Source organism: Podarcis raffonei, chromosome 11, assembly GCF_027172205.1.
Source record: "Podarcis raffonei isolate rPodRaf1 chromosome 11, rPodRaf1.pri, whole genome shotgun sequence".
NCBI lineage: Eukaryota > Metazoa > Chordata > Lepidosauria > Squamata > Lacertidae > Podarcis > Podarcis raffonei.
The window spans coordinates 46,738,849-46,755,020 of record NC_070612.1 but is presented as its reverse complement, the minus strand read 5'-3'; the positions used below and the strand labels follow the sequence as shown (position 1 = coordinate 46,755,020).

At 42.2% G+C, this 16,172-nt stretch overlaps 1 protein-coding gene across 2 annotated transcripts; it reads left to right on the top strand.

The window, feature by feature from the left end:
* The first annotated feature begins 847 nt into the window (after positions 1-847).
* LOX (lysyl oxidase) lies at positions 848-14,072 on the top strand. 2 transcript variants are annotated; one of them, XM_053408218.1, is made up of 7 exons: positions 848-1,855; positions 3,355-3,463; positions 5,389-5,526; positions 7,641-7,797; positions 9,069-9,164; positions 9,250-9,365; positions 11,530-14,072. In XM_053408218.1, exons 1-7 carry the CDS (start codon positions 1,210-1,212, stop codon positions 11,534-11,536), a joined length of 1,269 nt encoding a protein of 422 aa, XP_053264193.1. In that variant the 5' UTR covers positions 848-1,209; the 3' UTR covers positions 11,537-14,072. The 2 variants fall into 2 exon arrangements, with proteins under 2 accessions (XP_053264193.1, XP_053264192.1); XM_053408217.1 differs by lacking the exon at positions 11,530-14,072 and having other exon boundaries at positions 856-1,855; positions 9,250-9,369.
* The last annotated feature ends 2,100 nt before the right edge of the window (positions 14,073-16,172 follow it).

The window sequence follows — 16,172 nt, the reverse complement described above, 5'->3', positions numbered from 1 at the left end:
ATCTCTCTCTCTCTCTCTGCATACTTTGGCAGTCCTTTGCCACCTGGCAGCCTGAGTTGTCTGAGCGAAGCGAAAGGCCTGCATGCAGTTAACCCTGGATGGCGAGGTGCCTGCAGATTGTGGAGAGGGGGAGACCCCTGCTGAACCGAGCGCCTAGCAGATAAGCTGTCTGGTCCTGTCTGTCTGGGCCATCAGAGCCAGGGGTAGCGCAGGGCTTCCCCCTGCCCTGTCCTGTATAATACAAGATTGCTCCATATTTCAATGTAAAACGCTACGTCCTGTATTCTTTGTCCTGTACTTCAGGTCTTCTCCTTCTCCTTCTCTCTCTCTGTGCCAAGTTACGGATCCTCTCCAAATGAATGTGTTTGAATTGCAAGGTCCTGTATTTAAATCCTGGGTAGCCAAGCACAGACAGATTCACAAATCCATGTGTGTGAGTATGTGACCAGTTCCAGAGGGGCCATCCTGTTAGGCTGTAATCGCAGAATCATAGAATTTGGGAGGGACCGCGAGGGTTATCTAGTCCAACCCCTGCAATGCAGGAATCTTTTGCCCATCTGGGGACTCGAACGCATGACTGTGTTTGCCCAACTGAGCTCGACTGTAACGCGTTGAAGCCCCTTCAGCAACAGATGAAAGAAGAATAACGGTTCACTAACCGCCCCGTCTAAGGTCTAAGGTGGCAACGCGGCCTTAGGGGTACACGAGGCTGGAAGGCTGACGGAGGAGGCAGAGATGCGAAAAGAGAATTTTTGTTGTTGTTTTGTTTTGTTTAGCGGACCGGGAACTGTGGGGCCGGCACGTTTCGCAGCGCATTACGCGAACAAATAGCGCAGGAGCCGCCTGCCAGAATGGGCTTGTGTAACTTTGCGAACGTGCCAGAAAAGTTTAAAAAGCCCTCATCTCCTCCCACCCACCTACCCTCCGCCCCTCCTTCCCTCCCTCCGCTGCCGCTTCATTCCAGACACCAGCAAAAGCAAGAGGGAGAGGCGGCTCGCTCAGTCCCGCGCCGAGCGCATTCCTTTTAGCAATCTTGGAGAGGAAGAGAGGGGACGCTTGTTGCAAAGGGGAAATCTGCCACCTGTGTACGAAGACAGTGCCCAGGCGCCTGCAAGAGCTGCTGCTTCGCCGTCGGACTGTTGTTTGGCTCGACGGTCCTTCCAGGACCCAGGGGTGCCAAGGGGTACCCCACTCGCCGCCGCCGCAGCCATGCGCCTCTCCACCCGGCCGCCGCTGCTGCTCCGTGTAGCCCAGCTGCAGGCGTGCGTCTATTGGAGTTGCCTGCTGTGCGCGCCGTCGGGCGCGCTGCCTCAGCCAAGGAACCCGCCGCCGCCGGCCGTGTGGAGGCAAAGGATTCAGTGGGAGAACCAGGGGCAGCTATACAGCCTGCTCAGCGTGGGCTCCCAGTACCAGCCGCCTCGACGGCGCGCAAGCCAGCAGCCCGCGCAAGGCGGCCACGTGTTGCTCCTCCGGGGCAATGGCACCGCTCCGCGCAGGGCGCAAGCCATCGCCGCCGACGGCACCACCCGGAGACCCGAGGCGCAGCACTGGTTCCAAGCCGGCTACCAGCAGCCCGCCGGCGACGGGGGGCGCGGGGCCGACGGCGCTGCCAGCAGCAGCTCTCGGCGAGCGCCCCTCGCCAGCGCCCCCTCCAGGCCGGGCAACAGCAGCGGCGCGCCTCCTCTGAGCAACTTCCCTCGGGCGCGCGGCTTAGACCGCATGGTGGGCGATGACCCGTACAACCCGTACAAGTACTCGGACGACAACCCGTACTATAACTATTACGACACGTACGAGCGGCCCCGGCCCGACAGCCGACAGCGGCCCGGTTATGGCACCGGTTACTTCCAGTACGGTAAGAGCGCGCAGTTCGCCACCCGACGGGCGCTGCCTCTCCGAGCGAAAGTGTGGCGAGGAATTGCGCCCCGGCAATGACTTAAACGTGGAGTTGGTCGCTTGCGCTGCCGACAGCAGTCGCCCTCCAAAAAAAGCCCCAAGCACCCCTTTTAAAACGTGGTGGGGTTTTTTTTTGGGGGGGAGGGGGTATTGAGTCGTTGTTTTTATTTCGATTATATATTTTGCGGTTTTATATTTTGATTTTGTTCTGCCATCCGCCCTGAGACCTCCGGGTATAGGGCGGTATATAAATTCAGTTAATAATAATAATAACCCAACCCCGACGCAGCCACGTGGCAAATCCTGCCCTCCCCGCCAGACGGCACGTTTAAAACGGAGCGCTTGGCAAGGCGGCCGGCTCCACTGCCGTTATTCGCCATCTGGTTCCAGCCCTCCCCCTTTGCCCCTCACCGTGTCTGCGGTGTTGTCAGCCTGGAACTTATTGCACGAGAATATCCCTTATTCACTGGAAACTTTTTTTCCAACAAGGGTTGTTTCTCTGTACTTTAAAAAGTAATGTTAAAACAACAACAACCCACAAATCAACTTCTACAATTCAGTGCAGAGCGCTGGAGTGGGAAGGTTTTTCAGGACAAAAGTTCTGTTATCTTAGTAGTGGTTCATTTCCTTTATGCTGGAGGGAGTGGAGTTCTGTCCTACTGCAACACTGACATTTAAACTCCAGCCCACAAGCCCCTGGCCAGCCATCAAAAAAGCTCTCTGTGCATGCTCAGAGGCACTGTTATTATTAAATCTGCTCCTGTGCAGAAACTGCTGGGGCTGAACCCTGGATCAATTAAGACCCCTACTACACGCTTTGAAGAAAGAAGCCTTATGGTTATAGCACCCCTGCCCCCAAATTTCCCCACTCCCAGAACAAAGGAAACTTGCACCATTGCTCTGTCTCTTTGCTTTAAAGTAAGGCTGGAAGATGCCCTTCATCTTCAGGGTCTTTGAACGGGGTTAATTCAAACCACAACCTGCCTAATGGATGGCCAGCATCATTTGTTTCGGCGTAGCTGCAGGTCCATATAACAAAGAGCAAAGCTCCACAGTGTCGGACACATTTCTGGTATTTTGATCTGGCAGACTTAAGTGTACTCCTCAGCTGGTGTCCTTATGAGGAAGAATGCCTTGAAGATTTATGAGAAAAATTGCTTTGGAGAGTGCTGTGTTTCACAGTATCTGCCAATCTGCAAGGCACGTTGTCTTTTCATATTCCCCCCCCCCTTTTGATCTTGAGAAAAACGACTCTTGGTTCTTGTTAACCAGACATGGATGTGAGAGATGTGGATTGTATGTAGTGTTTAGGAAGATTTAGTTTGTGACTCCTCTAAGATAGGCAAAATGCAAACATGTTCTGGGCTTGATCTGTTCTCTCTCTCTCTCTCTCTCTCTCTCTCTCTCTCTCTGTGTGTGTGTGTGTGTGTGTGTGTGTTGCGGCATGATGCACTGCAGGTCTCCCAGACTTGGTACCAGATCCGTACTACATCCAAGCATCCACTTATGTGCAGAGGACTTCCATGTACAACCTGAGGTGCGCTGCTGAAGAGAACTGCCTTGCAAGGTAAACAGGAGTCACTCCTGCCCCATGGTTTATGTTGGCATCGGATTCCTAACTGAATCTGATGGGAAGATCTGGAGTCTTAGAACGAGGGTTTGTAAAAAAGGCACCCACCAGATTAGATTCAGAATGTCACATTGAAATTGGTGGGATAAGTTGGTTGTTATTACCTTACAAAGTACCGTTGCTTTCAATAGGACCAAAGCATGACCAACTTTGTGTGGAACCACAACATTGCTTTTACATCACAGTTCAGGACACGAGAGGGAAGAGGGAAGAGGAGTTGATTTCAAAAGTAGCAGAGAGTTCTGCCTCCATTCCAGTTGATGAAACATACTGTTTCTATTACCCTCTGCTGAGAGCTGGATGACCAAACTACAAGGCTTCCATGCCCTTATTGTTTGGGAATTACTGCCTTAAGAAGTGCCTGTTTTTCATTAAGTCAGTGCTTCGCTAATTTTTGAAAACAAGTCCCCCTTGAACACATGGTTTACAAATTGTGAAATAAGTTGGGTTTTGTTTTTTTTAAAAAAGGCAAAATCTTGCTATTTGATGATTGCAATTTGCAATCAGCTCTTAATAAACCATTTACTTTCTGATTATTATTATTATTCCATGGTTTTTCAACCAATGCATATCTACTAGGGAGAAAATTCCATTGAACTCAGTTAGACTTCTTTGTAAATATGCATAAGATGAGGCTGTGAGGATACTAATATAAAAATATGTATTTTAGATCTGATGGAATATTGTTATGCAAAACAGCCTCCAAAAATTAGTTCATAGCAATGCCAGCCAAGATTTGGTAATATGCTTTTTACACTTGCAGTAGTGCCAGCAAATTGATTAAGAGTATATTGTACTTGAGGATGATAGAAAAATAGCTAGCTAATGTTACACAACTCCATCATATTCTTAGTTGACATTTTAAAGGGGAAATATAGAAACTCTGCTGAAATTGGCAGGAGAGGAAGGAAGTGGAGATCACATGGACATGATCAGCAGGAAGAGGAATCAACACCTACTCTGACTCAGCAGACAGACACAAAAAATTCTGGTAAAAGATTTGGACTTGGTGGCCCAGTACACAAAGCAAATTTTGGTCTATTGCAACAACAGAAAATCCACCTTTCATAGGACACCAGCAAGTGAAGTTAAAAAGAAGTTCAGTAAATAAAAAGTAGGCATTGGATATGTTTTATCTGACGTTCAGCCATGGCCTACTACTTCTTAGTTTTTAAAAAATATTTTCCTAAATATATTATTGAACTAATGCATACTTCCTCTGATTTGAAGAGAGGAATTGGGTATGCTCCTCAACTTGGCACGTGCTGGGCATAATGAAAAAGGAGTCAAACATAAACATTAATAGCAAATGGAATAGTAGTAGTACTAGTAACAATAGTTAATTGTTATTTTTTTTTCACCTATGAGGTCTCAAGACAGGTTTCCACAATTTAATAATACAGTATTAAAATCAGTTAAAACAATAACAGTCAATAGAATAGGGTGGCTCCTAAAATACATATTTCAGGTGTCAAAGGTCAGGGTAAAGAGGCACATCTTCAGCATATAATGGAAACTGCATAATGAAGATTTCTTCCTCTCTGGGGAAGGAATTACACAGCTTAGGAGTTGCCATAGAAAACTCCCTCTCCCAGTCTACCCCTCTCACAGTAGGGGTGGGGAAACTACCAAGAGGACCCCCTCTGCCGATCTGAGAGGGTCTGTAGAGAAGGGAAAACACTGATATATACTGCATTGGACATTGTTAAGCAGCTTCAGCTCTCGTTATGTTGCATTCTCTAAAAATCCCCAAGAGATCGTTTCAACTATAATAAATACAAATGTCGCACCATAAGGCAAAGTGTGTTTAACGAGCAATTTCAAGCCTATTTCATGCACATGTATGTTTTACATATTTGCAGCTCAGCTTACAGGTCGGATGTCAGAGACTATGATAATAGAATGCTTCTGAGATTCCCCCAGAGAGTGAAAAACCAAGGCACATCGGATTTCTTGCCAAGCCGACCACGATACTCTTGGGAGTGGCACAGTTGTCATCAGTGAGTGAAGGGCTCAGTATGGTACTTTCCAATTATGTTCACTTGCTGTTTGTTTGTTGTGATGTGGCTTCCAGCACTCCACTCCACTCCCTTCCCCGGCTCTTGCTGCCATGTAGAAAATAGCAGGAGTTGAACCCTTACCCACTGAACTCAAGTTTACGACCCTGCTTTAGGAATACAGTGGAACCTCGGTTTTCAAACATAATCCATTTCAGAAGACCGTTTGACTTCCGAAACATTCGAAAACCAAAGCATGCAATTCTAGCAGTATTTTCTTCTGAAAACTCAAAACGGAAGCCATTCGACTTCCAAAAAGCAGTTGAAAACCAAAGCAGTTACTTCCGGGTTTTTGGCGTTCGTAAACTGAAATGTTCGACTTCCGAGACGTTCAAAAACCGAGGTTCCACTGTAGAAAATAAATAGGAGCTATTCCAATGTGATGGAAAAATGTAACTTGTTCATCTTCCATGTATACATTTTGGATGTTCAGAACATACTTACTCAGTAATTAGTGGAAATGTTAGGTGGGTGAAATCGGTCGACTCAAGGTGATGTTAGTACCTGAGCTCTTGAACTCAATGAGCATTTCCTGCATATGAGAAGGATTCAAAGATGTGCTAACATAGGTATGGTTTCTGTGATCTGAAGACTGCCGTACGACAAGGCAGCCTTTGGTTTTCAGCTGCTTAGGCCACACATAGGGCAAATATTAGCTTCGTTGATTTTAGACCTGCCTTTGCCAATCTGGTGCCCTCCAGATGTTTGGTACCACAACTCACATCAGCTTGGGAGGGCCTGCAAAGGCAGCTTTAGACCCAAAGAGAGACATTTGTGTTGAAACATGTTGCTTGATTCCATCTTCTGTTGGAATCAACAATAAGAAAATGCAATGGAGAGATGATGTTGAGGTGGCTGTCTAAAGTTAACCTATTTCCCCTCCAAATAAATAAAAAAAATGTCCAATAGCACCTTAGAGACCAGCTAAGTATGTTCTGGGCATGCACACAAGAAGGTATCTGAAGAAGTGTGCATGCATAGGAAAGCTTATACCCTGAACATACTTAGTTGGTCTCTAAGGTGCTACTGGGGACGCGGGTGGCGCTGTGGGTAAAAGCCTCAGTGCCTAGGGCTTGCCGATCGAAAGGTCGGCGGTTCGAATCCCCGTGGCGGGGTGCGCTCCCGTTGTTCGGTCCCAGCGCCTGCCAACCTAGCAGTTCGAAAGCACCTCTGGGTGCAAGTAGATAAATAGGGACCACTTACCAGCGGGAAGGTAAACGGCGTTTCCGTGTGCGGCTCTGGCTCGCCAGAGCAGCGATGTCACGCTGGCCACGTGACCCGGAAGTGTCTCCGGACAGCGCTGGCCCCCGGCCTCTAGAGTGAGATGGGCGCACAACCCTAGAGTCTGTCAAGACTGGCCAGTACGGGCAGGGGTACCTTTACCTTTACCTTTAAGGTGCTACTGGACAATTTTTTTATTTATTTCGACTGCGTCAGATCAATACAGCTACCTACCTGAATCTATTTCCCCTCCAGCTACTCTACTGTGAGAAATATAATGTAGCAACGGAACAGGCCTTTCACAATATGACCAATGAATAATCAGAAGGATAATAAGGCAATGTGTGTAAAACTAGAACATATTTAACACAGTGGAGTTTAAATATCAAAATATTTTGCGTAAATACTTGGGGGCCACTGAATCCGTAGTATCCTTGAAATTTACAGTATACAAAGTAAGCATTTTTAATTCAGATGAACAGTATTCAAGGGTAACAATTGGACACTCTGATATAGACACTTAGGTGCTTCCTACTTCTTGCAACAGGAAATTTTGGAACAATGATTTTGCTTAGTCTTTAAACAAACTAAATGCTATGCAACAATTTGCTCTCAAGAGCTGTATTTGTAATATAATTGTTGAATAATGGAGCTATATGAAGAACAGTATCATAGGGCAACAAAATTAGCCCATTATTTTGGAATAATAAACAGCGATTGTAAGGCTCTATGCCAACGTTGTTTTGCTGGGCCACTACTACTACTATTATTATTATTATTATTATTTATTATGGTTGTTGGGTTAACAATAAAAAAGTTTGCCTGCGGTTTAACAGACACTACCACAGTATGGATGAATTCAGCCATTATGACTTGCTTGAAGCAAGCTCCCAAAGGAGAGTTGCTGAAGGACACAAAGCAAGCTTTTGTCTTGAAGATACGTCCTGCGATTACGGATACTATAGAAGGTATGCGTGTACAGCACATACGCAGGTAAGGTAGTCGCTGATCATTTTTCATCTCTTGCTGTCAGAATATAGATGGATTTCAAACATCAGTCTTGAAACAACAGCACCATATAGGTTTCAGGGAATCCGTTCCCCCTCCCTCACGGCAGGCTGCCAGTAATGGAAAGACAAGAAGCTCTTGCTAAGGTCTTTTATTCAGTATTCACAGAGAGATGTAGAAATGCCATCTCTTGGATAATGACGTTGAAACCGGTATCGCAGTCTGAACTTCAAACCAGTTTCAGACAATGCATTGAGATATCTTCCAGCTCTGATCCCTGTACTGGTTGCAAGGGGTACAACTAAGTTTAGAGGCGACTGCCAACTACCTTCTTGTGAGCCCTTACAGATTTAGGTCCTTTTCTGCAAACTGGCTAGCTGAGTCTCTTAAGTATTATAGCATCTGATTGCTACTATGAATTCTTTTAGAATTCTTGCAGCTTCATCCACTGTTTTGAGACTTGTGCTTGTTGCAAAGTATTTTCCTCAGCAAATGAAGACTGCATCCTAATTTTTAAAAAATGCGCATAGCTGCCAGCTCTCAGTATACCCATGAGCTTTCTTTCCGCAGCAAGTACACAACCCTTGCCAAGTGACACACAGTCTGTGGCAAAACATTGTACTTTTCGTAGGGGCAGCCAGGCACCACTCAGAATGATTTCAGGGTAGGGAAAGGAACTGAACCGCACACATTACGTAGACCCAAAGAGCTGCGAGTTCATGGCTTAAGGGGAGCTGTCATTTCAGGACAAAAATATGTTTCCTAAAGTCAAGCCTTCCTTTTAATCTAGCAAAATAACAATGAGACATGAAAAGAGCCTAACCTAAGTCCTGTTTTACCAAGTTACCCTAATGGGAAGCTTGCAAGGAGGTCCTGTCCTTGTGACTTGCAACAACTGGGGGGAGAATATAGTGGGGGGAAGAATACAGTGATTGTGTCTAGCAGCCATTGATATCCTTGTCTTTCATGAAAATGGCTCCTTTGCTTTTGAATGGGAAAATGCTGGATCTTTCGTTTGTTTTGGAAGGCAAAATTATTTTGCTAGAATTTAGACCTTTTCTATAAGGGTCATTCTATTTATATAGCAGGAGAGCAATCATTTTGATGGAACTAATGGTGGCAGTAAGGTGTTATGAATCACTGAGAAATGTTAATTATCTAGGGAAGCTTTTTGACATTTGTCAACATTGTACTTACATATATATAAAAGAAAGTTAAGGCTTTCACTTCACTATCCTGCTACACTTCAATTTTAGGGATTGAGCCCTGGGTGTTATGACACATACAATGCTGACATAGACTGCCAATGGATTGATATCACAGATGTTAAACCTGGAAATTACATCTTAAAGGTATGGAAATTACATTTTAAAGTTAATAATAATAATAAATATCAACATATGAACTTGCAAAGTACAGCATGCATTTCTTTTGCAGGTTAGTGTAAACCCGAGCTACTTGGTACCAGAATCAGACTACTCCAACAATGTAGTGCGTTGCGATATCCGTTATACAGGTCACCATGCATATGCGTCTGGCTGCACAATTTCACCGTAAGTAATTTCCTGTTTACACATTTTTACACAAAAACTTACACATTTTTACGGTCTTTCAAAAAATGTGTTGTGCAACATGTATTTTATAGAATGAGACTTTTTGGTCTTAACTCAACCGCATAATGCCAAACCACATAATCCCTCCTTTCCTCCTCTTATCGGGTAGAATGATGAGCTCAAGAAGCATTCATTTGCGCTTTTAAACTAATAGAGTTCCTTTTCATATCACAGGGGGTCAATGGCTAGTTCAAACTAGGCTTTGTTCAAACAAGCTAGGATCAAACCATGGCTTATGACCATCACTTGTTTGAACAAACCATGGTTTAAATCAATTGGAATTCCTGAGCTCAAATGTAACGGGGAACTATGGTTAAGTTAAAAGTGAGAGCAGATGCTTCCAATGTCTTGGAGGGGGGGGGAATTGTGCGATTCTGAGTTATGTGCATATTATGCTAACATATAGTTTAGCGCTATTGACTAAAAAGGCTCATTCTATAAAATGCATGCTTCCCTTCCTGTCATTGTAACAATGGCTGTATTCATATATCACAATAAATCATAGTTACTGTGAACACAATCCCTGGCTCAGTGTTACATATAGATCAAGGACTATGGTTTGTGTTACTCCAATCCTGCGTAATCCTAGGTCAGGAATTGGAGTCTGTTGCTCCCACTCATACAGACGCAGGGGAGCAAAGCAGTAACAATCTTAGTGTTAATAGCAAACCATTAAACATGGTTTATCATAATGTATGAACATGGCCAGTTTATGTCATTTTTCTTAGACTCAGTTGTTTTGCTTTCAGATTCGAACCTCTCTTCATAGTGAAATGATGTGCTTTATCCTTTAGCTTTTCATAAAATCTATGGGATTGAGTGGCCTAGAATGAACTTAAGAGTAACGCAAGTGTTGAATTGCTTGCCAGTGCAAGACACTCAAGTCAGATTCTTTCTGAAATACTTCTTTAGAAATCTTGTTTTGAGGATTTAAAGGGATTTGTACATTCCTACAGCAGTAGGGCTTAGCAAGCGTCAGCTGTTATTTCTGGCTCACACCACTTTCCGGATAATGCTTATGCATTCCACATACAGAGCATCCTTACAAAAACGCAGAGAACATTGCTAAGGAAGTTCAAACGAATCCAAGCTGACTTTAGTTTTACCAAGCCCCTTGGGGATTGCCCATATACAGTTGGTCTGGTCCATCGTCCAGGCCCACACTTGCATAAATAGATGGATTATGTTTGACACTGATAGCACTGCCAATGGTCTTTTGGACAGGACTTTCCCTAGCAGTTATGGGAGTCACTGTATCTGGTCTCGCTGTTTTTCCATGTAAATGTGTGCCTGGGGAGATAGGATTGTTAACAGGGTTGCATGGAGATATCTGTTGTGGGTGGGGATCTGTGCTTCAGAGGAAGTTGCAAATCTGGCCTTCAGTAATTAGCATGAGCTCATCTATATATAACAATGCAATGCTTGTCTTTAATACCCCTGTTCCAATGTCCATGTTTATTCTTCAGCTTGCATTAAAGAACGAGCTATTAAAGGCATTCTAGAGAACACCAGTACTAGCCCTAAGAATAGGCAATTATATTTATTGATCCAAACAACCCACTGAACTTATTTTTGTCACCACTAGCCCAAAGTTGCAGTTGGTTTACAGAATCAACAAGTTAAGAGGCCTCACCACAGGCTTTTATGAATTCTTGCAAGTGTGAGTTTCTAAGAGCCCAAGAGCTAGAACAGCAGGATTCTTAAGAGGTCAACAGTGACATTAGCAGAGCAGCAAGAGGAATTTGTCACAGCTTCTCACTAGGTTAAGAAATAATTTAAAAGGACGTTCTGGGAACAGCCCCTTTTCTTTAAGAACCTGGCACAATTCCATTTGGAAGTAATGAAATGTTGTCTAAGTGCACGAGTGTTTAAACTCTTAACAAGACTTGTTAATGTTAGAGACCTGTGCAAGGGTACAGTCAATAGTGATTTGCCTTTTACTGCATCTCCTTTAGGTCAATCGATAGGAGCAGTTTAAGCAGAGGAAAAGTGTTGTGCTAATGTTGCTTAAATTTTAAATCCAGCGACGATATCTGAAGGTCTATTTAGTACTTTTGTCTTGATGTATATTATACTTAACGACTGCTTCTTTACTCTTTAATAGGTATTAAGATGAAAGAAAATTTATGCAACGGTGTCCAAGGTTTTGAGGTGAAATTATTTTATAAACTTGAGACAGGATGTAAAAACTTTTGAAAGCGAAAACGAAAAAAGGACCAGAGTATATACAAAAAGAATTTTAATGACTCTGAAGCATTAAGACCTCCTTCAGAATGAATGTTGTCACTCAATTCATGTGTTCAACTTTTGAGGACAGTGAAAGATTGGTGCTTTATATACAGTATTTCAAATTCTACAGGAAGTTTTAACCCATTCACAGAAATGCCTTTTCTCTGACTACTGGAAAATCAGTACGCTATTTGTGAATGAGCTTAAGGAACAATTTAAAGGATATTCAAAGAGGCTGAGATTCAAAGATTTACTTTAGGTTCATATATGCCCAATGGAATCTTACACATTTTACTTTTTTTTAACAACAGACTCCAACCCCTCCATATCAAAACTATGCTTTTTACATTTTCATTTTCTTTGGAGGTTTATTGCTAGGTAGCAAGTGGCCAGGGCAGTGGTGTCCAAAGGTTCATGGAACTAATTTCACAATTATTTGGTCTGCAGTCATATAATAAATACTGAGAGTAAGGAGGAGGAGGAAAAATCAGTGGTCATGGGGCAAAATCTGGGGCAAACTCTGGGGAAATGAAACTCCCAACAGAGCTAAACACCCAGCATGATAATTTTCTATCCTTGGGACAAAATGTATTGTTCACTTTTTAAGAACTGTTCATGCTTCATGTATAGCAATGGTTATTCATTACACCTTTTCAGATGAAAGTATTTGCATTTTAGACGTATTAGCGGGCAAGTATCTTCTTAAACCAGATGCCTATTGGTATTTTGACAAGCCATTTTTTCAGAATATGAAATAGTGAATTACCCATTTCCAATGTTTGCTGCAGATTGCTTTGCACATTTTCTTCTTTTTTCCGTACAGCTCTAAAGATTTTAAATTACGATTATTTAGAAACTATTCTCCCTTAATAGAATTTGGGTAACCTGGATTAAAGCTGATCTATACACTCGGCAGAAAAAAATAAGTCTATTTACAAAGGTGGAATTTCTAGGTATTTTCCATTATTTAGTGCAAACTTTAATTGATTAAAAAAAAAGGTTAGGAGTAATATAGTCTGGTAGCATCACAAAACAAGGCTTAAAAGACTGATTCACAAGGAGCTAATGGATGTTCTCCATGAATACTGTGTTTTAAACCTTGTAGGCAGTCAGAAAGAATGAAGGTTTTTTTTATAAAAAAACCATACTAGCAGGATATTCAGTAGGCTGCATACTAAATAATGCAGTACTGTATTATATGATAATACCTGCCATATGCAGGATTCCACAGGCAAACTTGTAAATAATTTAAGTGAAGAAAATCATAACTCCAAATTGAAAATTGGTTGTTAGAGGTAGAAGAATCATTCCTCCTTTGGCTAAAGTGAAATAGATGGGTTTCTCCACCTCCCAAAACTGTGAAATAATTTCTAGCAGATGGGAGTCTTCCTTCCCACTACTAGCTTGCTGAAAGGCCCTATAAATATTCAGTTGTTGGCCATGCTTTTTAGCTGTTAGAACTAAAACTTGCTGCATTTTGAGTGCATTCCATACATTAAATATGAAAGAAGTGATATACATTAAGCTTGGGGAATATAAGGACATTTTCAATAACCATTTCTTGGAGATGTTTAATGGCTTGGAATATGTGATTGTCTTGAAGACGCTCAAGCTCCTCCACTTTTAGTACTACAATTTATTTTGCAAATTTAAACAAAAATTTGTCATCCACACCACTGTCTGTCCAGGCTGACAAGACCTGCTTCTGCCTATTTTGCTTGCCAGTGCCTTCCCCTTAGCTTGGATAGTTCTGGTGGATGTTGAAATCACCAGTCCTACCATGTGTAATATGTCCAGTATCACACATGAACATAAGCAACACCCTTTCATACGTCAACAACAATTGCTATCCACATGATAAAAAAATTCCTTCCAGTAGCACCTTAGAGACCAACTTAGTTTGTTATTGGTATGAGCTTTCGTGTACATGCACACTTCTTCAGATACACTGAAACAGAAGTCACCAGACCCTTATATGGGGAGGGGTATTACTCAGAAGGGTGGTGGGAATAACACCATTACTGGCCCCAACAACATCAAACATACCATCTCAGGACTATTTAATTGCTCAACTTCCAACATTGTGTATGCCATCAAATGCCAGCAGTGCCCTTCAGTTCTCTATATTGGACAAACAGGCCAAACCCTACGCCAAAGGATAAATGGACATAAATCGGACATCAGGAATCACAAGACAGAGAAACCAGTAGGAGAACACTTCAGTCTCCCAGGACATTCTATACAAGATCTCAAAGGAGCTGTCTTATTACAAAAGAATTTCAGAAACAGACTGGAAAGAGAAGTTGCTGAATTGCAGCAACTTATTACCAAACTTAAAACCATGGAGAGACCTGGTCGGAATAGAGACATTGGATTCTTATCTCATTATACACGATAAAGCTATTTTTAGCCATCTCACCTTTTTCCCCCCTTCAAGACCAATTGCAGTCGTTAACAGTTGTCAACAGGTCTACCACACCAATTAGCCAATCACCCATTCCCACCACTGTTCTGATAATACCCCTCCCCACCCTCTCACTATATATAAGGGTCTGGTGACTTCTGTTTGAGTGTATCTGAAGAAGTGTGCATGCACACGAAAGCTCATAGCAATAACTAACTTAGTTGGTCTCTAAGGTGATACTTAAAGGATTTTTTTTAAATTTTGTTTTGACTACGGCAGACCAACACGGCTACCTACCTGTAACTATCCACATGATACACATATAAGCAGCCTTGCTTGCTTATATGTAGAAATTTTTCTTTCTTTTTTAACATGTTTTAGTAGCAGCAGGAAAAACTGTGGTCTGGTATTGGGGAGCCAGTGACTACTGAGAAGAGCAGGGGATCAGGAAAGCTGTTGGCATGATGATGGCATCTCAAGGAATAGGGCCGAGCGACTTCGCAGGACCACTATCCCCACATTTAGTAGTGTTTCCAGTTACAAAATTGTGTTTTCATTTATTGGAGGGAAGCAGGTTATCTGCTGTTACATATGATGTGAACTGGAATATCTGACACTTTTGGATTCAGACCTCAGCCAAGATTCACTTTGCCAAGATCAGTTCTAACAAAGAAAGGTACTAATTCATGAAGATTCATGGCAGCTTGGAAGATTTTCTTGTGGTTTTTGGAACACACGAGGAATTAATGGGCTACATCTTTTTGTGAGAAACTAATCCTTTTCCCTTCCAGCTGCATGACACAGAGATAGATTTTCTTCACTTTTTTTGGCAGGCCCTTATTCGGACTATAGCACAGAAAATGTTTCTACTTTAAATATTTCACATTTAGATCAAAGGGATTTTTAATGATAAACTGATTTTCCCCCCAGTCACCATTTTTGTACCTCCCCATAGGTTTAGTTGGAGATAACTGAAGTGCTATATTCTTACAAGTGGTCTATCCTGTGCCTTACACCAAAAACATCATTTTCACATTCCAGATACTACAAAGGTGCTTACATATTTTAACTTGAATTGAAATAAACAGTTTTCTGTCAGGAAATTTATAAGCAACCAAATGTTACAAATTTAGTGAAGAGCCACTCTAACTTCTTGCAAGGAATTCTAATATTTACTTCATTATTTTTTTCAAAGAGCCTTGCTTTTAAAATCTTTGCATCTTTCTCTGAGAAGTTATTTATAATTATTCATACACTAGCTTTGTTTTCTTCATTGCACTTCCATATTCTTGTTTAATTCTTGTATCGTGGTTGCAGATTTATGTGAAAATGACCTGAATAAATTTGTTTTTCAAATGCTCAGAACGTCTCTCCAGCTTTCACCAAAATCTTTCTTACAGGTTAAGAGGAATCTCTATATACAGGACTGTATCATTCTTCTCTATAGGGGAAGCATTTCATTCTCTAAAAAATACAAACATGATACAAAATTATCTAAGGTTTGCATCTGAAGTAATTACTCTGCCAGGGAAAGGAGGATCAACCTAAGAGAGCTAAAGGAGTTTATAGAAGTCATCACACATGGATAAGGAAAATTGTATGTATCAGTCACAGTTCTTATATAAGCAGAAAGTTTGCTAATCGCTGGCAGACCATATCGAGCTTAGAGAAGAGTCTATAACAGTGCTGCCTCTACTTTCCAGAGGGAAAGCTTGTAAAAATGCTACTAATTATGCATTATGACAAGATTATGGGACAAAGCTCATAGGATAAAAACAGTGATATTCATGATCAGGACCATGCCACAAGACTAGACAGATAGTCAACAGGTCTTCAGTAGGCTAGTTTATTGTCCTGTATCACAATTTTAGTAAGCCTGTCTGGAAAATTACTTTGAGTTCAAATGTATCCTTGAGTTCAGAATGTTTATATTTCTACCAAATACAATACCGTATAAGACTGAGACTTTTGTATCAATACAGTATGACCATAACGGAATCCTAGTCCACCATGCGTCCAAAACGCCGCTAAACAAAAACATTCAATAATGTATTTTAAGGTTGCTAGATTTTCCTTCTATATTGGTGTTTTTCAACTGGTGCTACTTCTCTGTA